Genomic DNA, 26,714 nt, shown 5'->3' with positions numbered 1-26,714 from the left:
GTATGGCTACCCAAAAACATACCTAGTGGCTAAATTAGTTAGAGCTTTGCATATATAACTGATTTATTTTTAATTTAGGATAGATGAATCTAAACTTCATCAACTTTATACAACTCAATCAGTTTAGTGATCTAATTTTAATCTGGTGTTACATCATTATCGATTAATAGTAATTAGGTAGTAAGAAGAAAAAGGATACTACTTTTACATTAGTAGTAAAAAAAGAAGGTTGAAGTTTTAAGATAACTTTTAGACATTTAATAGAAGGGAATGTGAAGTTTGAAGTTAATAAATATAAAACCTATGAATTAGGTCAAAACTGAACTAATAACATGGACATGGCAGACGAAGGCTCTTGTTTGATGATCTACCAAGTTAACATAAGTAATTTAATTTTCAGGCATGACTGAACTACAAACCTTGTCAAAATTTGAATAAGGAATAATAGACAGTTAGGTGCAGGCAGACAAGTAAAGCCAAGGTTTGTCACCTTTAAACTATGTTTGGTTTGAAATAAAAGCTAGGGAAACTTGGTTCAGGTAGGTACGGATAGGCTTAGCTAGGCCAGCATTAGAGGCTCAGGCTAGCTTGATTAGTGTTGGAACCAACAAAGCAAGTCCACATCTGCATGTCAAATTTGTTTGTCTAAGTCCCCTCTTCCCATTAAGGGAAGAAAGAAAAGAAAATACATATTGTTTATTCATGACCATCTGTCCAACAAACAGATCCACTCAACCTCTGGCTTGTAGCAGTTTATGGGGTGGCTATGAAACTTGAAAGGGTTCTATGTCAATCAAATAAGGTTCTACCTATGAGTTTTCAGGCCATGTGATGACTGAAACAAGACCTTCTTGTCTACTGAGAAGCTTTTAATTGAACATTGAAGATTCAATTGCTCATATTACCAAAGGAAGACTCAAGGTTGGTGGGAAAATGAACGGATACAAAGGAATGGGGACAAATTAAAACTTGGCCAATCTAAATGGTCATCTTTTTGGTGGTTAAACTGGATTGGTCACATCATCCCTTGGCACATAGTAAAACAAAGAGGTTACTACAATAATATCAATTAATCTATCGACATCTTCAAATACTTAAATTACTCCATTGAAAACATGTATAAATAGGACAATTATTATTTTTTTAATATGATAGAAGTTTAGGTGATTGGTGATCCACATTTAAAGGAAATTTGAATGATTGGGAGATAGGGCAATGGATGGAGTTGATGCAAATAATCAACACAACCGAATCTGATATTGCAAGATCAGATAAAGGAACTTGGGAGGGGGAAAATCAAAAGTCTTCACAATTAAATGTTTTAAATCAGGCTGAACTGCGAAGGGATGGAGAGATTTTTGGAGTTTACACCACCATTCCTGTATAATTTTATTTATTGACCACACTATTATTGAATTAGCACATGCTTGATTTTATCTTTTTTCAAAACTCCCCAAAACAATTTCGAACAAAATATTTGAAATCCGTAGGGTATTTGTTGTTCCAAATCCTTGCTAATCTATTGTTAGTACTAGATAAACATGGTTTAAGGTAAACAAAAATTTGATAGCCCAATTTAACAGAGTATTTGCCACTATTGTTTTTCTTTCATTCCTTTGTCCCTATTTTCATTGCATCTAATTCTTAACTCTACGATCTGATTAATTGTATTTTGATACATTTTGTTCTAAAATTGTTAGTCAATGTTATAGAGTAGGGATGGACAGATTACTTGATGTCCTATTTCGAGTAAACCATTACTGTTAGACAGTGTATGCCCTTAGCTCCAATCAAATTGATGTATATAAGCATTTATTTGTAAATGAATAAAGTATATTATAATCAAGCTGAACTGCAAAGGGATGGAGATATTTTTGGAGTTTACACCACCATTCCTGTATAATTTTATTTATTGGCTGCATTGTTATTGAATTAGCACATGCCTGATTTTACCATTTTTCAAAGCTCCCCAAAACAATTTTGAACAAAAGATTTGAAATCCGTAGGGTATATGTTGTTCCAAATCCTTGCTAATCTATTGTTAGTACTAGATAAACATGGTTTAAGGTAAACAAAAATCTGATAGCCCAATTTAACAGAGTATTTGCCTTTCTTTGTCCATATTTTCATTTCATCTAATTCTTAATTCTATGATCTTATTAATTGTATTTTGATACATTTTGTTCTGAAATTGTTAATCAATGTTATAGAGTAGGGTTGGACAGATTGTTTGATGTCCTAGTTTGAGGCAACCATTACTATTAGATAGTGTATGCCCTTATCTCTAATCGTATTGATGTATATAAGCATTTATTTGTAAGTGAATAAAGTATATTATTGTTTCATGTTAATATTGGTATGTTTCTATGTATTACCTCATAAATTAGATACTTAAGAGACTCGTGTTAGTTTAAAATGTTCTAAGCCATTGGATGAACTTGGAGAGTTTATCTTAACAAGGTTGACACTGATGTGCTGCCAAGGAATTGGAGCAGTTTGTCTCAACTGCTAGGGTTAGACCCCAAGCATAGCCAGTGGCTGTTTATTAGAAGCACTAAACTTGGAGCAATTTTCAATTATGCCCTAGACCTTGGAGGTAGATGGGAAAAACTAAAAAGTTACACATAACCCTAGACTTGATTATGGTAATGCATTAGGTGTTGTGGGCTGTCTTTGGTATGCTAATCACTAAAATCCATTAAGGGTCAAATACCTAGGTATGTTGGAACAATCTAAGAATTCACTTGAATGGGAGATCATAGTGATAGGATTGGCCCTTTTGTCGAACAAAATGAATATCAGGTTTTACACTCTCTTTGATGGAAACCTAAACTGCCAGTAGTGGATTTTACATGTGTCTGGTTTTGCAAAATGTGTTTATATATTATATACTACTATTTTATGAAAAGGTTTGTAAAAGGTTTTAATCCTGGGATCCATCTTAATAGACAGTGTGGCACTGCACCTTTTAGCCATAGGAGAGGTCATTCCCTATCGGGCAGTGCTTTGATCATTATGGGCTGAGAGGTTAACTGTAAGAGACCATTACAAAGTTGATTACCTGATGGACTTTGTCTTACATGAGTCCATTAACCTTGGGTCTTCATAGGGTAGTTGAATCCAAGGCTCATTTAGGTGTAAATGTTGGGCCCAAACTGGACCAATGCTAATTGGGTCAAGGGTTCACTGCCCTAAGTAGTGACTTTGAGTTAGCCTTTTTCAGAGGTTAAGCTGAACCAATGTGGGCTTGTGTGGTCCCACGCCATACAATATCAAGCCTAAATTAGCCATGCAACACCTTAGGTCGTGAACCTTTGAAGTAAATGGGCTTAAGGTCCAAAATTAATAAGATTAATTAAGCTATCACATATTGTCTTGTGCTCTGAGTCGAACCTAGGTTTGGTATTGGATATGGAGCACATATCCTCTTAAAAGGATAGGCTTATCTCTTAATAGAGTCCAAATCCAAATAAGATTTGGATAATCTCCTAATTAGATTAGGAGAGTGCTCTGTTAGACAAAATATGCCCTTAGCTCCAATCAGATTGATGTACAAATACACTTATTGTAAATGAATCGTAGTAGATAATTGTTTCATATTATGATTGGTGTGTTTCTATGTAATTACTCTTAAACTAGATACTTATGAAACTTGTGTTAGCTAAAAATGTTCTTAGCCATTTGATAGACTTGGAAAGTTTATCCTGACAAGGCTGACACTAATGTGCTACCAAGAAGGTTGGGGCAGTTTGTTTCAGCTGCCAAGGTTGGGCCTAAAGAATATGTAGTGTGTGTTTATTTGAAACATTGAACTCGGACCAATTTCCAGTCATGCCCTAGACCTTAGAGACTGGTGGAAAAAACTGAAAAATTACACATAACCCCTAGACTCGATTATGGTACTGCACTAGGTGTTGGGTTGGGCTGTATATGATATGCCAATTAGTGAGATCCTTTGGGGGTCAAAACCTGGGTATGTTGGGGCAATATGAGAATTCACTCGAGTGGGTGATCATAGTGACAGGATTAGCCCATTTGTCGAACAAAGTGAATGATTAGGATTGCACTCTCTCTAATTGAAATTATAACTATCGACAATTGATTTCAAACTTGCTTAATGGGCATAAAGTCCATGATTAATTAGATTAATCAAGTGGTCACATGACACCTTAAGCAATCATGTGACTTAGGCGAATATAGGTTTGGATAAGGGTATGGAGCACTCATTAGGATAAGAGGATAAGTCTTATCCACTTAGAGAGTCCAAATAAAAAAATATTTGGATTAGGAACCTCCTAATCATATTAGGAGTGGTGCTCCTTAAGGTTTATAAATAGGGAGGAGGCAAAGTGCTCCAGATATCACATTGCTCTCAGTTTTCTCTCTCTATTCTTGTCGCCCCAGAAACCCTAATTCGACCTCCACTTCTTGGAGTGATATTGATCAGTTCCCTCTCTGATTTTTGCAAAACAAATATAGAGAAAAATCATGCTCACCTTCCTTGTTCGATCCGAAGTGTTGGATCACAGTTCTGCTGAAAATTGTGTTGCTGAACCGACTTCAATTCAAGCAGTGCCATCTTAAGTGGGAGCTGCTTTTGGTACTCTCTTTGGGCGTGAACTACCACTTTAGGATCTACATTTGTGGAATCCGTATTAGGTATACTCCTCCCTTTCTATTGGTTTCAAATCTGGTCCAGTTTCGGTGCAAGAATGATCCAAGAAAAAATAGTTTTTCTAAAACTAGGAATACGATAACTGGAGGGGTGAGAAAATTTTTAAAATTTTGCCCAGCCATCTAGCATGGTTCGGCCAACCATATGATGGATTTCCCCTTACTTCATGCTCCATAAGGAGGTAAAAGAAGAGGGCAAACCAGACCAGAACACCTATCTTTCTTGTTCTCTCCTCTTCTCATTGTTTCCCAAGAAACCCTAATTTGACCTAGGCTTTCAAGAACTGATTTTTGTCAGTTTTTCTTCAAACTTTTGCAAGAAAAACATTGAGGAAGATCAGGCTCACTCGCCCTATTTGATCCAAGGAAGTTGGATAGCAGTTTTGGAGAAAGTAGTGTTGCTAAATCAGCTTCACCTATACACTATGCCATCTTTAGTGGAGGCTAGTTTTAGGACTGATTTAGGCGTGAATTTCCACCTTGAGGTTTGTGCTTGTGGTATCCGTATTAGGTATATTTTTTCTATTTGATTTGGTTTCAAATCTAATCGAGTTTAGTGCATGATCAATCTAGAAAAATACAAATTTTCAAAACATCAAGAAATCGGTTCTGAAAAGGGTTAGAAAATTTTGAAATTTCACCCAGTTATCTATTATGGTTCGGCCATCCATAAGATGGATTCTAAACTTTCCAACTTTACTGAAAGGCTTTAGTTTGGCAACCACTTTTCTTTACAATTCATTATGGTAATATTTGAATCGTTGGTGCCATGTTGAAGGGACCACACCTATTTCTTTACACTTCATTATGATAATATTTGAATCGTTGGTGCCATGTATTGGCATCGATTATATGTAGAAGGGCTGAAGATGTTAAATCTCCTATTTCTATCTCAAGGCACACCATACCTATAGAAGACCAATATAATGTTAACGACAAATCCACAATGAATGATGATGCATGACATCTTTTGTTCACGAACATATCTGACAACATACAAGGGCCTATTATGTGGATGGAACCTAAGTTGTAGATCCTCGTCTATGAAGGTAATATTTTCATGCAGTCCGCACAAATGCCTCTTTCTAGTACCTTACTCTAGTATTCATTACAGAGAATTATGGTTATTTCCACTACAAGACGAACCTTCTATGGTAGTCAAAGTGCTTGAGTTAGAATTAAGTGGGATGATACTTTAATTTCTCCGTCACTTTTTCATCATTCATAGTGTGCTCTTGAAGAAGATTTGTCATGTCTTCATCCTTGTGAGATTAAGCTTCTTCTATTGATGTTGATGTCTTTTCTTTATCAATTGTCACCATGTACACTGCTACACACTCCTCTGAGCATGAATTCCCAAAGGGTTATTGGGGTTGGACGAGGCTGCTGAAGCACTTCCTCCTCACTAGATAGTGGCATTTGAGGTTCTTTCTTCTTTGCCACCTTTTTCCTAGAAGTGTTATATACTTGCCTCTTGGTAATCTACTTTGATATGGTCGATGTTGGGACGATGGGAAGAGAACCCTTCTGCTTACATCGGGAGACAACAGTCCATGCGACTTCATCTTGAGGAGATGTTTTAGACTAGTTAGAGTACATGGAAATAGTCTTGCCCCCACTTGAAATGACCCCTTTAGGTTGGCATCATACCTTCTCCCTAGGTTTTTTATTGATGAACGTGGACCATCTATCTTTCATCAGATCTTCTAAGATGGATGATTCTTCCTAGTAGTCTAAATCATTAGTCATTAGCTCACAGAGAGTTGGGATATTAGGATTCCCAAATCTTGGCATGTTAGGATAGGCATACATTGTGGTCACCTCTTGATCAATATGAAATTGTATAGGAATTGCCTCTTTTGGAAGGGAAACTATAGGTAAAAACGTCATTAGGGGTCGAGTTATCTTGCAACCAGTCTCCCTCCATAACTTGAGGAGAAACCAATGGGTTGTGTTGTAGTGTTGATTTGACTTTTATAGTTGTAGAGTTCCTAGAGGTCGGGATGCTCACTATAGCTGGAATAGAGGAGGAACTTGTAAAGGGTTGCAATGGCTCTGGGCCAAGAGACACAAAAGTTACCATGGCAACATTAGTAGCATCTAGATTGTCATTGAGGTCTAACTTGATATTTTCTTGTTCTACAAGGGAAAGACAAAATACTTTCTAGTTGGATGACTTATGAACCAATGGCATTGACAATACTTGGGGTTAGTCACACATCCTTTCTCTTCAGGTTGCTTGAGTGGCGGAAGATCAATCAACATTGCTTGGAGTAGTTGGCTGAGCATTTCTAGAACATTGGAATTAGGGAATGGATACTCCTCTTATAGTTCTTCTGGAGTTGGCCTAGACTTGTCTTAGCCTTGGTTTCTAGAATATTTCACTTTAATCTTTGTCTTCTTCTTACCAGAGATCTTAATTAGTGCAATAATTGTAGTCATGACTTCCTTTCCTTTGGAGGAGGAGGAGGAGGTCTTAGGATCTTTCTTGAGTTTCTTCTTACCTTAAATTTTAATATGATGATCACTTAGTTGAGGATTTCCATGCTTGGTTATTTGGATCTCCAAGTCATGAGCTCGAGTAGCTAGTTCTTTGAAGGTGTTTGGCATATTTCCTTTGAGGCTATAGACTAGCCCCCATTACATCCCTTGGATATACGTGTCCATGGTAGATGACTGACTGATTTGTTCCTTACATTGAAGGGCAAGGTTCTTCAATTGCTAGATGTAGTCAGTGATAGACTCATCCATTCTTTGCCTTGTAGTTGAAAGTTCTAGAAGCCCAACTGTTTGGCGTGTACAATAGAAGCTGGTGAGGAATTCTCTCTCTCTAAGCTGGTCCCAATTGTCAATAGAACCTAGTTGGAGATTAGCGTACCAATCAAATGTTGTAGATTTGAGGGAATGAACAAATTGCTTCACCATTTGGTCACCATAGGTTCCCGTGTTGTTGCAAGTCTCGATGAAGTGGGTTATGTGCTACTTTGAGTTGCCCTTCCCGTCAAACTGATTAAACTTATGAGGTTGATAGCTCATCGGCATGTGCATCTCATCAATGCGATGAGTGTACGGCTTAGCATACACTAGAAAGGTTTGAGGGACTCTTCCATATTGAGACCTTATGGTGTCGATGATCAACTATTGGAGATGTTGCATTGCTAGAGAAGTGAAGGAGACTTGAGTAGTGTCCTGCATCATGTTCTGCATGGTGACACGATCATTATCTTCTTGCTATTGTTTCCGCTCTTCTTGGGGATCAAGAGTCACAGGAGGAGTGAATCCAGGAGGGTGAGAAGGTCCTTGGCTAGATTTTACTTGGCAGTTTTGTATCTTTAGTGTGTTCATCAAGTAAGCAATATGAAATTCTTGGCATTTGAACTCTTGAGGTTGTCAATGGTTTCAACCATCTTCTAGAGTTATTCTTTTGTCATCGTGGCTTTTGTCATCACCATTGGTACGACACCATTAGAAATAGAGTAGGAGTTGTTGTATGATGGAGAGGAGTAAAACTCCGTCATTGACCCAATGTTGGATTGTAGAATGGTCACTTTGGTGATTTTTTGTGTTAGAAGATCCATTAGAGACAATAGTTGCACATTGTTGGATTTTGCCATAGCACGTGTGATAGGTTGGTCATAAGAAGAACTAATAGCATCAGATGACTTGTTGATGGAAGTTGTAGTCTTCTTGGTAGCCATTAGATGATTGTTGTAATTGTTGAATCAAAAGATTAAATGAAGAGACAGACCCATCGGGTGTGCTAGAATTTTTTCAACACAAATTTCGTGTATTTTAATTAACACAAAATATAGAGAAAATTATAAAAATGAATTTGTAATAAATAAAAATACAAGGGAATTAACTTTCTTTTATTTTGGTTGATGACATGAGCAACCTCTGATTAATGGTCAAATTCGATGAAGACAAGGATTGTTGGCATGTTTTCCATACTTCTTGAAATGTTGATGTAGATTTCTTTGATTTTGGTGCTTTTTGAAGAATTGATGTAGATTTCTTTACTCCAAGCTTCACGCTTTATCTTCTTGGAGAGGTTGAATCCAAGTATGGAGTACAGATCTAAGAAGTTTCTTTCCTTCTTTTTTTCTTTCTTCTTTCTTGATGTTGAAGTAGAATTGAAGCTTGCAAAGCTTGTGGTTGCTTGAAATTCTCAATTGCTAGTGTGCGAAAGCTCTTGTAAATGTGATTGTGAAAAAAAAAGAATCTTTCTTCTTAGCCAAAGATATTTATAGCGTAGGATTAAGGTTGCAACCTTAACTCCAATACATACACCATTATGTAGGAACTAGTGGTCTTGCCAATGGGACCAACCTATTACAATAGGACATGGGCCTTGTTAGACTTACTACACTTAGATCCTTGGGCAATGCGATATATTTATAAAGACTTGGGACTTGGGCCATAGAGGCCCATATTAACTTGGGAGGGCTACCATGTAAACTAAACCCACTTATTTGGCTTAAAAATTCACATGTCTACAATGATGATAATATTTTTTTACTAATTTTTACCACTTTTTATATTTATGTGTATAAAAATATTTATTATTGATCATACTTATTTTTGTTTAACATAATGAATATATGATATTAGAGATGTACCCAAATTATTTTTACAAAATTTATCCATTTTTATAACTTTTTTGTATTTTTATCTTTTTTTTTTATTGTTTAATTATGAAATCACAGTTAACATTTTTTACCTAAAAGGTTGGTCTATTGGGCTTCCACCAAACATGAGAACAACTTCACTTTTGGGGTAGTTTTGAATTTTGCATTTCATCATCATTATCATCAATAAAAGAAAAACAATTTTTCTCATTTTTTAATATGATTAATAAAACATTATCTTCAATAAAATATTAGACATATGCCCAAAATTTTCTACAATTGTTTTCTATATTTTTTGTTTGATACAATGAATATATAATATTAGAAATCTATCCAAGTATTTTCTACAAAATTGCTTCATTATTCATAATTTTAGTGTTTTTATCTTTTCTATCTTTTCCATTATTTAATTATGATATCAAGGGTTGACGCATTTGATCCAAAAGGCTAAATTTTTGACACTCAACCAAATACGAAAGCATTTTATTTTTTGTGTTGGCTTTATATTTTGTATTTCCTCTCCATCATCAATAAAAAAATTATTGTTTATCACACTTGTTTTTATTTAATATGATTAATATAAAATATTAGTAATTTTATGCATTTTTTGTATTTTTGACATTTTTTAATTATTATTATTATTATTTAATCTTGACAATAAGGGTTGACACATTTGGTGTTAACCCACCACTAAATAAGAAAATAATTTCATTTTTGGGATAGTTTTAAATGTTGTATTTCATTTCCAACATCAATAAAACAATTATTGTTTATCATATGTATTTTTCTTTAATATGATTAATATAAAATATTAGAAACATGTCCAATTTTTCTAGAATTCTTTTTTGAATTTATTTCCAATCTCAAAATTTTATTATTTAACTATGTCATCATAGTTTGACTCATTTACTTGTGTGGTTGGATTGCTTACCCACCACCAAAATGGAGGAATGGTGTCGTTTTTGGGTTGATTTTAAACAAGGGTTTTATATTGCTTAAATATAGGATTGAATGAGAGAGTGGGAGTTAATACCTTAAATATAAGACTTAATGAGAGAGAATTGAATGAGGTAAAAATAAGTTCAAATTACATTTTCTGCCCTCACAATTAGAGACAAGCTAAACTAAAAGATAAGAGCATTTTAATCAAGAAAATAATGATTAAATGAAAGTGTATGATAGTTAATACTTCAAACAGGCCTAGGGCTAAGACTTTGGCCTTTTTATTTTTTAAACTAAGCTTGTGACTAGCCCTTAGGTAACTCAAGCCAGACCCAACTATTCACATGTACACATACATATATAGATTCATATTTACACATACCTATCTGCTTATATACAACCAACCGAAGGCTGGCTCATTGGTGTGTCAGCTGATTTGATCCAGGGTTGGTCCGGAATCGAATCTTGCAGCTAGTACTCTGGGGCAAGGTTCTAAATATCGATATAGGTTGATACACCCTGTATTGGTTTTTCTTTTTTGTGTTTTATTTTTTTCAAAACTGATTCAGAGGGGTCAGTTTAAGTCCTGGCTACCCTCTGAACCATGGCCTGACCCAATTCACACCCTGTAGGGGCATATCAGGAAGGCCCCGATATGATACATATCGGCCAATACGTAACAATATTTTGAACCTTGTTATGGGGAAAAGGGGGGTCAAGGGGAACTTATTATTTGTGCATGGCACCAAATGCCAAAAAACTGCCTATATACACACATATACCAAATACCAAACGCAATCCAAATGCATCAAAACTCAATGTGGGATATACCCAGCTTAGATAAATCGGACTTGAGCAATTAAACTTGGGCTCGACGCCAGGTCAGGCCTAAGACCCAGTTTTAGAATTGGGTCATGATTGACCATAAACCAAGCCAAAGCCTTCCCCAAGGTTAAAAGTATCGATACGTATCATGCTGATGGTTTACTATACTCCCCTCCAGGGGTTGTATCAGGTCAGCCACCGATTCAGAGGGTAGTCAGGCCTTAAACTGACCCCTCTGAACCAGTTTCAAAATAAATAAATAAAACTAAAAAAAAAAACGTGTTGATATCTGGAACCTTGGCCTACCAAACTCCCACCCCTAATTCCACCACCACCCACAACACATGTCTGAGTTTCAAATACATATACACTGCATACGGATACGTATTGTGTCGATTGAATCTTGATAGTTGCATATAGGGGTGTCAATTGGACTAAATTTGGTCTAATTCAGTCCAGTCCAATGTGAGTCTATTAAAAATGGACCTGGTCCAATCCAGTCCAATGAATATTTGGACCATTTTGGACCGATCCAGAAACTGTCCAATCTGTTCAAATTCCTGTTAATTTAGATTGGTTTCAACTCAAACCTGGTCCATTGACACCTATATTCTTATCTTCTATCAATGGACCAGATATTGTCTCATTCCAATATAAATTCATTATGGACGGACAAGGTCCAATCTAATATGCCATATCCAGTCCGTCCAAATTCAATATATCTTATTGGTCCGTTCAATCCATCCAAATGGATTTTGATTTGGATGTTGTCCAACCCAAAACCGGTTGATTGACACCCCTAGTTGCATATCGATATTTTAAATCTTGCCTTATGTCATCAATGCTAATATGGCAATACCTCAAAAATTTACCATTTTTGATAGATAAACTCAAAATTTTACCAAGTTCTTAGTTATTAAATCAGTTATCATGGAATTCGATATCATAGACAATTTCTACAATGGAGAAAAATTAGGTATCAAAAACGAACTCTTTATATATTTATCTTTGCACAAACCCCCAAGTACTGTTTACCTCGTTCCTTTTCATAATACACTAACAATCATGATATTCAATATCGGAGTAATTTCTAGCTAGTTTTTTATTGATAATTTTTTTTCCATTGTCTTCCAATCGGATGCAATTAAATGTTAAATCCAAACTTGATCCATTAATCGTTCAAATAATAAAATTCAGATTCAAATATAAAGAGCTCGTGGGTAAGGCCTTTTTCAGGTTGATCGGATCATTGGAGAGCATTTGGGAATACAAATAACCACAGTATCACATACAGAAGCTCTAATGCTAATAGAAGATTACAGAAAAAAAAAAAAAGAAAAAAGAAAAGATCTCTAATGGAAGAGGCAATACAAAATAAAGTACCTGCCGGTTGCCACACAAAATTTGAAGCACGTTATAGATGGCTTAGACCATTTGCATGAGGCTTATCTCGTGAAGTGAACAATATCAATTTCTGGCCTGTCGCTAAAAATAAATCCACAATTTTGTAAGACTAAAAAAAATAAAAGAAATTGATTGCTTCCGAAAGACAATCTCTAAGAGGAAGGAGCCTCATTAGCAGCAGCTTCAAATGTCTCTCCAGCAACAAGTTCTGGGACCTCATCATCATCTTCCTGTGTTGCAACTTCTCCCGGTGCCTGCTTCTGAAACTGCTCCGCAAGCCGCCTCAGATTGTCCAGGTTATCTGGCCCTGTAAGTTATACGAGGAACCATCAAAAAGGCAAATTCACACGAGTACAAAGTGAAGACATTGATCATCTCCCTAGAATGAAAACATCTGACACCAACATTCAAATAGGAGCAAGAAAATAAACTGGTAACCAAATGTTGCTGTAAAACCATGATTTAAATCTAAAGTTCTCCACCAAAAATATTGGCATCAGGAAATTTAAATGTGCATATTCTAGAGTTTATCATTGTTTCAGAGTTGCACTCCCATGTTTAAACCAGTGCTAATAAAAGGCAGGTTCAGAAAGGCAGTGATAGGAATGCCGCCATCCTCGACTCCAGGGAAACTCAAGAGGAGATTTCCATGGTGAATACCTGGTTCAGAAAGGCAGTGATAGAAAACTGGAACCCTTCATGTAATGAAGTAGATGTCGGTGATGGAAGTTTTATCATCAGAATTGTCGAACTTCCATTCAACCTTTGGACTGACCATGTTCTCAACCAGGTAGCAGTGATGTGTGGTGGTGCTTTGATTGAAAATATTTTCTCTGGGTTAACGACGGTAATGCAAACGTGGTTACTCCCCAAGATTCTCAAACTGTATCGGCAAGGTAAGTGAAAACTGGTTAGGAACAGGAAAAAGTAGGGGTAACAGAGGACCTGCATTCTATGTCTGCAGTCTATGCCAATTTACTTCCTTTTCATTTTTAAGATGTCACAAAGGGAGGTGTTGAAAGTAGAGACGATTATGAGGGATTTCCTATAAGAGCCCAATGAAGGTATAAAGGATTATCTGGCTAGATGGGAATTAGTGTAGAACCAAGGAACAAGAGAGTTTGGGAAATAGGTACTGTAGGGAACAAGAACGAAGCTTTGTTGGGTAATGGCTGTTAAGATGGCCTCTAGAAAGGGAGAGGCTATGCCCTAAAAGGTTGCAAGAAGTAGTCATGGACACAAAGTACTGGTTAGGATGCTTCAGCAGGCCACTTTGAACTCTCTGTGGAATGTTCTAAATGGCATTCTTCCTAGTTCCTACACCTCATCAGGTATGACATGTGTATTAGAGATAGGGTTTTCTTTGGGGAGGACATCTGGATTGGTAACTCCACCCTCAAGGACCTTTTTAGTTACTTCCTGGTACTCCCTTTCCCTCCTCAAAAATGAACCCATTCAGAGGTTTGTATTTTTCTCTTAGTCTTTTGGTTTTTGTTTGAACTTGGGTTTTAGAAAGGACTTGAGAAACTTTGAAGTTGGCAAGACAACATTGCTCCTCAAAATTCTTTATTCTGTTTATTAGGATCCCTCTAAACTTGATACTCAAATCTAGACTCCTAACCCTCTAGGACTGTTTTCTTGTGTTTCTTTTCCCTCTATGTTGTGCTCTAACCCTCACCCCGCGGCCTTTTTATTGTAAGGAAATCTGGACCAAACCCATCCCTCACAAGTTGGAAGCTCTTTGTTGGGAAGTCTCTCTTAGGAAACCAAACACTAGACAATCTGCAAAAGAGAAGACCTGGTCTTAATATGTATCCTTTGCAAAACTCATGGAGAAAGTTGTTATGACCCACTAATCTTCTACCCTTTGGTTGTAGGACTTTGGGAAAAGCCTTTTCGTCTTTTTGGTTGCAGGTGGATTGTGCCTTGGCAGATTGGTTGCCCTCTCGACCCTATGACCTTCAGATGACCTAAGAGAAGACATGGAGTTTTATGGAGATGTGCTAGGGTTGCTTTGGTGTGGAGGAAAGAAATGCTAATATTTTTAATGATATAAGAGAAGGAAGAATATACTGTTTGGAATTGCATACTTAACATGGCTATTAATTGGGCTAAAGTATTGGACCTTTTCTCAAATTTCTCTTGTGCAGACATTTGGTGAAATTGAGCATTGATTGCAAAAAAGCTCTACTATTAAGAACAAGCCTGTTGTGGATTGGAAGCCCTGAGAATAAGGTTTTATGAAGCTGAACTTTAATGGTAACAGCCTAGGTAATCCTAGACCTTCTAGTATAGGGGGAGTTTTCAGAAATGCAGACGATCAGATCGTTGTCTTATTCTCTGGTGCTATTGGAGTGGGGGATGCTGAGTGCAGAGGTCGGAGAAGTTTTACAGGGAGTACAAGTTGCTAGAGAACAAAATCTTGGGAGGTTGCTGGATTGAAGGCAATTCTAAATAGGTAATCAGATTGCTGAAAGAACTGGAGACTGTACCTTGGTCCTTTAAGGGGGCCATGGGAAAATTCAAGTGGTTAACCTCAAATTTAAAGGTGAGAGTGCAATGGAAAGGAAATCAGCAAATCCACTGGCAAATTCTTTAGCTAAGCAAGGGATGTACAAGGACCAATTATTTTGGGCTTAATTGTAATTATATTGTGTTTCAGAGGTTGCATCTCGTGCTTCAATGTGGGAAGTTTTCATTACGTATCTAACCCTCTTGATTTTTTTATGAATGGTAACCGACCCTCTTGATTGATTATTAATAAAATGCTTATTGACATCTGTCAGAAATATCAGCTAATGGGTTCGCAAATGCATTGGCAAAACAAGGGGTGAAAAGTGAAGATTTCTTTCAGGGGGTGGGAGGGGGATACTTTATTTAGTGAAGTGGGGGAACCCTTGGCGGTACACAGCTTATGTATTGACCACCCTAATGTCTATGTTGTAGCCACAAGCATATAACTCTATATCGCAAATTTAATAAATATTGTTGTTACTCATAAAAGACTGACAAATATGATCAGAGACCAAGAGCTTATGAACAAGTGGTGTAGCCAATCCCTCCTCTAAAGTCTAGAAATATGTTTCTTCTATTATATAGGAACTTTTATAGAGCTATTTTGTAATGTGTCACTCCCTTTTACTCTTTTTCTTTGGAGAAGTGCTAATTCACTCCCCCCACCAATATATTCAAAATCTGAAACCCTTTTGCTTTTCTTTACCTTATCCCATTTCAGATCTGATTGCCCTCTATTTCTCACAACATGAAGATCATGAGACATTTTCTCCTTCCCATCCTACATCACCGAGCACACCTATTTTCTAACAAATCATTTCTCACAAAAATGGACTTCTTGAAAGTTAAAATGTCATGAAAATGAACCCCTCTAAACTAAAAGCATTCCTTTGTGCATTCTTGATTCTTTCCACCTAAGCATAACCACTTGAAAAGCAATTCAATCTCCAAAGTGAGGACCATCCATGCATGCTTAGAAAGCAAAATCCACTTTCCACAAGTTATCAACATCAGTGTTGCCTGACAGTAGAGCTTTTGGATGAGCTATCACTCTTCCATTACTTGCCTCACATGTGCAAGCACCCATTTAAGTACAGAAGTGTTACTGAAAGGGACACAAAAGGGACATTCAAACACTGGTCCAAGTTACCAACATCAGTGTTGTCTGAAAGTAGAGCTTTTGGATGAGCTATCACAGTATCACTCTTTCATTTCTTGCCTCATATGTGCAAGAACCCATTTAAGTACAGACTACAGAATTGTTACTGAAAGGGACACAAAAAGAAAGATACATATTGAAAAAAGGGACATTCAAACACTGGACCAAGTGTCCAAAATCTTCTCCTTGCTTGCTGTAAGTTAAAGCATAAAAGAAGGGTAGCTCCACACACAACATACTTAAGCAATATATGAGTGGTTAGTTCATATTGAAGCCTCAAATCTTTTTACATAGAAGTTTACTATTTTTTGCATACTACACCATGGGCAGCAACAAACAGTGCAAGAACATGATTCTCATTTTAGATCAAGCTTGAAGCCCTAGTACAAGAGAAACCACATTTTAGATTTTACATCCAAATTATTGAATTGGAAAGACACCAAGGATCCCGACTGCATTGACAACAGGATCAGAGGAATTATACTCAAGAGAAGAAGGAAAAAGTTTTATCTTATTTTCTTTTATTTTATGTCAAAAAATACATTTTCTATTTCAATTGTTGTGTTTCACATTTCATGCACAAAATCGGTCAACAGTGTCACTCCTCAATATTTATAACTTGTACAAATTAATCAAACTTCTAAAATGCATGATCGTCTTTACAATGATTTATTAAAACATAAAGATGTACAAATTTAAAAAATCTCAGTACTATAAAATATACTCTAAAAGAGTTGATGTTTTATAATATAGAAGGTTCCAGGCAGTGCCAGTGTCATACAGGTATGTATCCTGTTAGACACTGGTATGGTGGTGTTCAGTATCTGGATGTCAAAGGGTAGAACCATGAAATATTGAAATCAAATGTTATCAATCAAATAATAGCACCTTTCAATACAGTCATGACATAAAGAACATTGGATAAATAACACATGAATTTGGAATACAAAAGATAAAAAAGGCACATACCCAATTGGTTGATGATCCCTGGGAGAAGATCTTGCAATTCTGTAATAGAAAAGGTCATGTTATAGTTCCTGCAACTATATAAAATAAACAGAGAGCATATAATGGCTTGCCCACAAGTAAGGATGGTGGCCCCTCCCCTCACTTACAGAAAGATAAATAACAAACTTAAGCAGTCATAGCCAACAGAAAGCATTATTATAAACATTTATTGTACAAGTAGATCATATTCTGGGATTAAGTGAATAATAGCAAGACAAAATCTCCATTAAACATTTATGCATACCATTGGGAGCTAAGGAATCATCTTATTCAATTTGGGTTCCAGTGTTGGAGCAGATTTCTGGATATAAAACTGGCATCTGGGAAGACATTTTACCTGTCTAATGGGGGCAAGCTCAGAAGCACTCTAGCAAAGACCTTTCTCTTAACTGTCTAAAGGAGGTAACACCTTAATCACAAGCACTTTAGCTAACCATCAAATTTAATACCTTTTTTCTCCTCCCAATACTGGCCAAAGGGGGTAAAAGCTCAGCTTGAAAAGAGGAGCCCAATTTCACCTTGTTGATTGGAGTAAGGTGTGCTTTCCCAAATCTGCTGTTGGGTTGGGAACTAGGACATTCCAAGCAGTGAATCAGTCTCCAGTTGGAAAGGGAATCAAGGTAAGCTTTCCTAAAAGCTCATCTTCAAAAGGGAATAAAAAAAGTCCAAGTTTGGCTCTAGTTGGGGAGGATGGCATCCAAATTCAGACAAACAACCTTGGTTGCTCATCTTGGAAGAGTATTGAAAAAGTTCATAAAGGTTCTGCTGCTGAGGCAAAATTCAAGGTGGGGAGGGATTCCAGAGTCATTCCAGAATGATGTGTGGTGCGGGATGAGCCCATTGCAACTCTGTTTTCAAAACCTGTTTGCAGGCGCTGCCAATCAGAAGGCATCATTTGATCATGCTGATAGTGCACTTGGGGTACCCAAATTTCACAGAAACCTTCAAAACTGGAAGCTGGAAGAGGTCAGCAACCCACAACATTATGATGACAATTAACAGCATCCATATATGGGAGCACAGTGGATGGGAGCACAGTGGATGTTTCTCAATCAGGAGGCAGATTATAGAACCTAAGCATTCTGATTTCCCAAGTAAAATTGAATGGAAAGCAAATGTACCAATAAAGACTTGCCTTCTTGGTGTGGACTGTAGCATTAGTCAAATGTCTCACCAAGGATAAGATGATAAAGAGGGGCATGGAATCCAACACAAAGGCTGTGAGTTCCGTAATTGTGAGCTTGAATCATGTGACCATCTGCTTCTACATTGTTGGGTCAGAAATAGATCCTGGTGGCACTTTTTAAATGCTCTCAAGTTGTGCCAGTGTTAGGAGGGCAGGCCTCTATGGAAGGTCATTCTCACTGGTATAATTTGGTCTATTTGGAGGGACTGCAAGTCGATGATCTTCCACAGATATTCCCTCAGGAAGATGAACTGATGAGGAACAATATTAGAATTAGGTTGTGGTTCTCCATGAGGGAGGAGTTTGTAGATACCCCTCTTGATAACCTGGGCCTAATTTTAAAAGATATATACATTTTTGAATACCTGTTAAGTTGTTTGCTTTTGTATAGGTCATCTAATACAACAACTCACTCTATAGGTGGCTTTGCCTAGTGAATCTTTTGTGCAAAGCCCCTTTTAAACAAACGGTACCTGATCTTTCCAATAAATATGTATCACATTAACCAGACATGAATATTACAAACATATTTGTCAGGGTATGATAACAAAATTAAACAACATAAAATAGCAGGCTTAGCACATAAATCCGAGAACGATCACATTCTTGTGAAGCAATTCATGACATATTTGCACATACTGAAATTCAACAAAGAGAAAACTGCATTGTTCTAAATAACGAGAGTTGTAAAGAATACTTTTTGTCTGAGGAGAGCCACTAACAACCCAAGTGTTGGCAGCAATCGAGGCTTGAACTGAAATAGGAGAAAAGTAAGTATTAGAATGAGAAAGCATATGAAGTTGGCAATAGTTGATAAATGTTTTAAGGCCCTCTTCATGGTGGGTTATCACCAGTATTTTAAAAACCACAGAAGGCTTATGCCTTGAGGCTTATATCAAGGAATGGCTCAAGAAAAATGCCTTGAGGCCCATAACGGAAAATATATAGCACATTCTTGAACATATAGTATTACCTTTAGGGTTCAAAAACTGGATGACTATATCATCCTTAAAAATGTTGACTTCCTCAATAGCAGGGATAGCATTCACCCCTATTCTTTTCAAGGTACTTTGAAGCCTTTTGTCATCTGTGGTTGTAGTCTTATGAACCGCCTTCTTTTTTCTGTAACCAAAAGCATAATACATGATAATTATAAAAAAAAAAAAAAAACATAATACATGGTTCATAAACACAACAGACAAGTCTAAAAACCAGATACAGGTCTACAGCAAATAAAATGATATTTGCAAAAACTAAAGAACAGAAACCAAGAGTTGCAAACAAAAAGGAAATCAGTTTCAATTTCCAAGACAAATAATCAAATATCATAGAGCCTTCCCCTTCATTAAACCCAATTCATTTCCATCAATTACAGTTAGTTGACAGACAATTGCAATAGATTTTAAAGAAAATATGTAAACTTCTGACTATGTAGCCAATTCTTGGAGGTAGCTGGGAACATAGTTGTCTAGTCTAGGCAATTCTGCACAACAATGGAGAGCAGGTATCAAGGCAAAGTGTAGGTGATAAGAACTTAATAAAATAAAAATTCAAACCATGGTGAGTTCCCTAGTTTTATATACCATTGAGCATGCATATTAATTGAAAAAAGTACCAATTCTCTTTATTAAGAGAATTAGATTTCACCTCATAGCATGGCAAAGCATCTTTTTTTATCAGCAGCTCAAAGAATTTTATTAAAACTTAAAAGTAAAAGAGAATACGACAAGAAGTTGTTAGGAATAGAACCCTTTACAACAAAAAGACTCACCACCCTTTTAACATTGAGGCCAAAACAAATGATTTCTATACACTCTTTAGTCTTTGCTTAGTTAATCCATCTGCCAAGCCATTAGCAGACCTCCTAACCCATCTTACAAGAATTTGCAATTGTCTTGACTATATAGCCCTTCTTTTTCAACCAACCAATGACTAAACATAGCAAATCATCATATTTAGAACAGTAGTATTTCAAATTTATTAGTTTCAATATTTTCAAAAGTAATACTAATATAATAACTATTAAATAGACGAATTTCATATCAAATTAGCAACTAAAGAAGGCTATAATTTTATATGATAAAATTTAAGATAAAAAGTAAAAGAAAAAAAAATAACAAGGAAGGACCCGTTGATTTATTTAATGTAAGACAAAGGAAGAAAATAGAACAAACAAAAACAAAGCAACTTCTTTATACTTCCTTTCTTTCTTTTTCTCTTCTCAACACCCATGGTTCTTTTAAATTTCAATAGTGGAACTTCAAAACAAAGTATAAATGATATATATAATATATAATAAATGTATTAACAGACATCTCAGTAAGGTGTAGCATTATCAATAATATTATAATAAGGCATATGCTTTGTCATTTGTCACCTAGGCTGGCACTTTATTGCCTAGGCAGAAGCCTAGTTGCCGAGACAGGTGCCTTGTTGCCATAAATCATGGCTTTCAGGTGAGACGCCCAGCCAAGGATACCTAGCAAAAAACCATCATGACATTTGCACCACTCATTGAATTCTTCAAGGAAACTTTGCATTCAATGCTTCTATGGAAGAAACTGTTTTCCCATTATAATACTGGCAGGTCAAGAAGATGAACACATTATCAAACAGTTGTGCACACAATGGGTTGCACATAACTGTTAACAGCTGTATGAAACATTTACGTCAATAAATTCAAGTACTGACAACTTGTTATATGTATTAAATCTTAGAAAATTAGTTTATGTGAAAGTTCTATACAAATTGAATTTGCTAACATAAAGTAGATTAAAAACTATATAAAAATAGTAGTGTGTAAAAACAGGCATGATAAACCAAATTTCTTTACATAAAAAAAGCCAGGTAAATCCAAAAGTTATGTAAAACACAACCCATAGCAAGGAAGAAACAAGACTTCTGAGAGTTTGTTGTTTTTAAATAGCACCATGCATCCAAGTAATATGACAAGTGGCAACATTTCACAAACAGCTTGCATTAAAAGTAGGTTAAGCAACCAAATTCAAGATGACCAACCCATCCATGAGGTGGGCTATTCATTGAAGAGCACAAATCCATTTGTAGTTGTGCAGTATAAAATTCTGGAAGTTACTAATCTCCAACAATAAAAGAAATTAGCTAACCAAATCGGTTTGCTCTAGAAAGTCTTATTATGAAAGGGCAGAACCTTTGCTCTGGCCTCATTTTAAAAAATCACAAGATACATTTTAAACTCTAAGGATCATCAAACATACTTTAAAAGAATAGTAAGAAACAAAATAGTATTCAACACACCTTCGCATGCTACCCTTTCCACCAGTGCGAACTGCACCAGCCATTTTCATAAGCTTTTCGCGATTCATCTGCAAATTAACAATTTCTCAGGGTGCTAGAATAACCTATGCTATTATAATATCATAAGTATTTGCACTTTAAAGTTTAAATAAATAAGTAACAGAACAAACAGAACCAATATAGAGAAAAGGTCGATGCTCAACAAAACCAAGAATGCAAAACAGCTAACCAAAACCAAAATAAGAGAATGTCATTCAACAAGGCTAATCAAGATCTTCAGAAAATAGCATGCGGTTATGTTATGGACTAAAAATTTCCAAATAGGTACCACATCCCTCTGCATCATCTAAGTTCCGTAACCTTTTTTTCTGTATCTTTTGAAGGGCTACACAACGGGGGGTGTAAATCCATCACCCAACCCAAGTGCAGGAGGGATTTGATCCCAAGTCTCCGCTACGACCCGCAGGAGACCTTACCAACCAGCTGATTGGTACCTTGCAATTCCGTAACCTTTTTTATCAGCAAATAAATTCATTAATTAATGTCTGAGATAAATACATGGTTTTAGCTACAAAATAGCCCAAAAAATCGTTAGAAAAGAAGCTTGTCCACACTATTTGGGTTTGTCATCCCCCCTTTTTGCTATTACAGATTACAATATTGTCTAAAATAAAATGGATCAATCCGCAACTGTTATGGGCCCGCGAATAGGATCTCCTCACGGATCAGTCCACAGGGAAAACCTCTTGTTTTCCCTTGTTCCTCCCTGCTCTTGATGAACCTATCTTGGCGCCTTAATGGTGATTTGCCAAGAGATCACCTAACTCTCCTTGCTCTCTTTCTTGACTGAAATTTTCGATGATTTTATTCAATATTCTCAGATCCTTAAATAGGAGATTACAAGAGATAAGAGTCCTACTTTTAGGAAGACTCCTTGCTAATTAGGAAGACTCCCTACTAATCTGATAAGATAAGACTCCCTTAATCTATCCTACTGAACTGATAAGATAAGATAAGACTCCCTACTAATCCATACTACTGAACTGATAAGATAAGAACACTGAATAGATAAGACTCCTACTAATCCCTACTACTGAAAGCAGATAAGGTAAGAATACTGAATAGGTAAGATAGGATGAGAACACTAAATTGCTGCTGCTGAGAACACTAAATTGCTGCTGCTGCACTAAATTGCTGCTGCTGCACTAAATTACTGCTGCTGCTGCCGGCGTCCACATCAGCAACCTGTTTGGCTTGCTTCACCCACGAAATGAACAAAGAGTCACCCTCTACTTCTAGCTCTCTAACACCTAACCATATTGCTAGTTTTAGCCCTTGTAAGAGAGACATTATTTCATCCTTAACCGAGTCTCCAAAACCAATTGGCCCCAAGACTAAGGCCACTACTGCTCCTTGATGGTTTCTAAAGACACCCTATACCTGGCCTCCCTTGATTGCCAAAAGAGGTGGCATCAAAGTTTAGTTTCAGCTTATTTGGCCCCGGAGGTAACCATTCCACTCTCATTGCTTCTTTCTATGTATCTATTTGTACCACTTCAGCCCATTTCCATAATAAGTCATTTGTAGACATCTCTGAAGATTTTCATTGTTGTTGCCATGTGCAGATCTGACCATTACAGTTTCAACCACTTCCTTCTTAGATTTACTCTTCTCCTGGAAAATCCTTTGGTTTCTTTCTTCCCTGTTAATCCATACCAGGATTGCTCTTGTTATTCTCCACAAGCATCCTCCCCTTTTCTTTTATTGCCTCAAGAAACTGAAGCTGAATAAACTAACCACATCTTGTGGGGGAACTGATCTGCAGCCAAAGAGATAATAGAAGTAATCCCAAATACAAGTCACAAAAGAACAGGAGATTATTAAATGAAGAAAAGTCTCACCACAAGACTTATAAAGGAGACACACATGAGGACAAAGGCAATTGTTTCACCTTCTTTTCTATAGCATGCTATAGGTGTTAATCTTTTCAAGGAATATTTCCCAACAAGTATTTTAGGAGGAATTGGTTTGCACCAAATTTCTCTCACAAGGAAATTCACCCCCAAAGGTTTTGAATTGATGAAAAGGTTAAAGAAGGAAACACAAGAGAAGAGGCCATCAGTTGAGGGGTACCAAACTATACCATCCAAGAGGTTTTCATCCAAAAAGACCTTTCTCCAAAAGTGAGAGTATGATGATAAGTGATTCACACATTATCCCTTAAACCCCTTCTGAACCCATAGTTCCAATTTAAGCCATGTACTTAGGGCAAGCCAAATCTAGAAACAGGTTCATTCTTAAGGTTTCTTAATGAATAGAGTATAGGGAATTGAGCTTTAAGTAGAAGATCCCCAAGCCAGAGAGATCTTCCCAAAATAAGACTATTCCCACAGCCCACATCAAAACATATAAAATTGAGAAAGGTAGGCAGTACCTCAAAGATTACTTTCCAAGGGGAATTTGAAGCAGTGTAAGACGCAAGTTTTGCATTCCGGCAATTGTCTGCTACATAATGAATGCTTCTCAACTTTCTTAGAAGAGTTGTATTCCTCTTAATCAGATACCCAATACCCAAACTCCTTGCTCCTTAGATTTACACACTTGTTCCCACTTCACTAAATGATCTTTCTTTTCCTCATTGGCTCCCACAAAAAATCCCATATCATTTTTTCTAGTTGCTTAGCTATTTTTACTGGAATTTTAAAGGTGGATAGGTAATAAGTGGGAAATATATTTAAAATACTATTGCCTTTTAAGATATGATGATTTTCCATGTTTTGAGAAGAAATTTAATGTTTTTAATAAACAGAATTGCTACTTTCAATTAATATGCATGCTCATTGGTATAAAAAAACTAGGGAACTAACCAAAATTTAGTTTTTCATTTTATAAAATTCTTATCACTTGTGCAACCGACAACCCACTTTCTCCAAAAGTCACCTAGGCACCTTGAAAACTTTGATAAAAATACAGCCTAGAAGACCTAATCCTTTATAAACATTAAACCTAATAAGTATAGCATAGTTGTCAAGGTGTTGGTTGGGTACCTCACCTTAATGCCTTGATTTACAGCAACTAAGCACCCACCTATGCAACTAGGCACCCAACATGCACCTGAAAGGTCTAACAAAACCTAATAATCCTAAGCACAGATTAAACCAAATCAAAAGGCAGACCCATCTTACATAGAAGGCAGACAATTATTAACTGTTAAAAGAACCAAGCTAAAACAAAGCCCCAGTAATAAAACACCATTTTGATGGTTTCACACAAGATCTTAACCTGATCACTAATCTTTCACAAAACCCCAATGCTAGAGTGCCTAGGAGACCCACCCACCCTACATCAGAAATTTGGACATCTCAAAGGTTATGGCAAGCTTTTGACATATGTTCCCTAAGTGAACCATTAAGTCGGGTGGATCAAATGTTAGTGACTCAACCATTCAGTATGACAGTTTGAAACCATGTAATCGTACACATTACAGTAAGATTTTACACAAAGATGGTTGGATGCCTTTTGTTTTGGACGCATCGACGCAGTGTATATATGCTTGGTAAACAAAAAAAGACGAACCAAAAATTAGCAAACCACACCATACAAACAGAAGTCTCGAAACAAAAATGAGAACGAACGGTGTTTTGGAAGGGGAATGGAAACTATAGCATAAGCACAGTTAATGGAAATGTATACCAGGCTCGATAATTAAATGGCAATAACAAAGGCATGTAAGTTCTAAATGGACAACATGACAGAATTGAAAGTCAAATAAAAATACAAAAAAGAAAATGTTAACCTTGTCAACAAAACATATGGTAAAGATTGTAAGTCTAGTCAATCTTATTGCTAAATAAGATACATGTGTTAAAACTTATCTGAAACACTAAAAAGTACCCCGTATTCCCTTCAAGTAAATTTAACCAAAAGCTGATACTTCAATCTTACATTACAAAATGACAAAGAAAGATCAATTAAGGACCTGTTTGGTTCGCAGGAATAGAGGTCTGGAATCGGAATTAGAATGGGTCATTCTGATTCCAACTGTTTGGTTGAGCGGAATGGAAACCCATTACCGTTCCTAGTGGAATGGCATTCCCCATTTGAGGGAATAAACATTCTCTCTCCCTCCCTTTGGAATAAAATCCCACTCTATCTGGTTCCAATTCCCATTCCAATTCCTATCTGAACCAAACAGAACCATTCCGATTCTGATTCCAACTGCGAACCAAATACCAAGCTTGGATTTGACAAATACAAGAAAACGTACATCGAGAGGACAAAATAACTTTCTCGGCCTTTTAATAAACAGAAGTTCAGATGAGCACACACACGTATACAGGGAGGTTAAATCAAAAGATTCGCCGGTTAAACTTGAAACCAAGTTAGTCGCTTAACCACACAGATACACATGGTAATGCCTGATATGTATCAAGCAAAAACTGAAGAATGCAGCGGCATGCAATGTCTAATAGAAAAAGTTCGAACAGCTAAACCTAACCGACCTGCAATTTTCCCCAATTATTTGCATCCGACGGAACAGTCCAAACAATCAAGCAACATCAAGCTATAACTATAACCAGCTTAAAACTTAAGTTCCAATAACAACGACAAATCAGAAATGTGATAGCACCGAAACGAACATGGGAGGTCTTTAAGGAAGAAAAACTGAAACACCAATTTTGAAGGACTCAGAGTAGAGCTTAACCTGAACTGTGCTCTTCAAAATTTGCTCGATGCAAAACCCTGGCCCGGCAATGACAAGGGCACCTCGCCGCTTATCCGAAAATTGAACCGCTCAAACCCTAGCCTCTCTGCTTACATCCAAGTAAGCTGCTCTGCAAAACCCTCCATTTATTTTCCCACCATACCCTTACTTTTTTTGTTTTTTTTTTTATTTGGTAGAAACTACTATACCCTTTACATGAGTAATTGAGGGGTTAACTTTGGCTGTTGGGCCCAACAGTAAAAATAAATTAATATGTAATTATTAATTTTTAGTAAAAATAAATTAATATATAATTAATAATTTATCCATTCTCATGGTAATGTGGCATTCCTAAAAACTGTTTTAACAGCCTAGGCTGTGTTGGCCCCAACA

At 36.5% G+C, this 26,714-nt stretch overlaps 1 protein-coding gene across 2 annotated transcripts; it reads right to left on the bottom strand.

Annotated features, from left to right (window-relative positions):
- Positions 1-12,213: 12,213 nt before the first annotated feature.
- On the bottom strand, positions 12,214-26,487 carry LOC104596832 (nascent polypeptide-associated complex subunit beta-like). 2 transcript variants are annotated; one of them, XM_010258148.3, is made up of 6 exons: positions 26,322-26,487; positions 21,617-21,684; positions 19,314-19,462; positions 19,038-19,094; positions 17,116-17,154; positions 12,214-12,780 (listed from the first exon to the last, which is right to left on the bottom strand). In XM_010258148.3, exons 2-6 carry the CDS (start codon positions 21,682-21,684, stop codon positions 12,626-12,628), a joined length of 468 nt encoding a protein of 155 aa, XP_010256450.1. In that variant the 5' UTR covers positions 26,322-26,487; the 3' UTR covers positions 12,214-12,625. The 2 variants fall into 2 exon arrangements, with proteins under 2 accessions (XP_010256450.1, XP_088743680.1); XM_088887554.1 differs by lacking the exon at positions 26,322-26,487 and adding an exon at positions 26,119-26,182.
- Positions 26,488-26,714: the final 227 nt, after the last annotated feature.

The sequence above is a fragment of the Nelumbo nucifera genome, chromosome 5 (assembly GCF_055504915.1).
Source record: "Nelumbo nucifera cultivar China Antique chromosome 5, China Antique-T2T, whole genome shotgun sequence".
NCBI lineage: Eukaryota > Viridiplantae > Streptophyta > Magnoliopsida > Proteales > Nelumbonaceae > Nelumbo > Nelumbo nucifera.
The sequence above is the reverse complement of the archived record's forward strand: the minus strand, read 5'-3'. Positions and strand labels throughout refer to the sequence as shown.

Coding starts and splice junctions, on each gene's coding strand:
- LOC104596832 (XM_010258148.3), bottom strand. CDS start 21,684: ATGAATCGCGAAAAGCTTATGAAAATGGCTGGTGCAGTTCGCACTGGT. Junction 19,463..21,616: donor GGAAAGGGTAGCATGCGAAG/GTGTGTTGAATA, acceptor TTTTGGTTACAG/AAAAAAGAAGGCGGTTCATA. Junction 17,155..19,037: donor TGGCTCTCCTCAGACAAAAA/GTATTCTTTACA, acceptor TTTCTATTACAG/AATTGCAAGATCTTCTCCCA.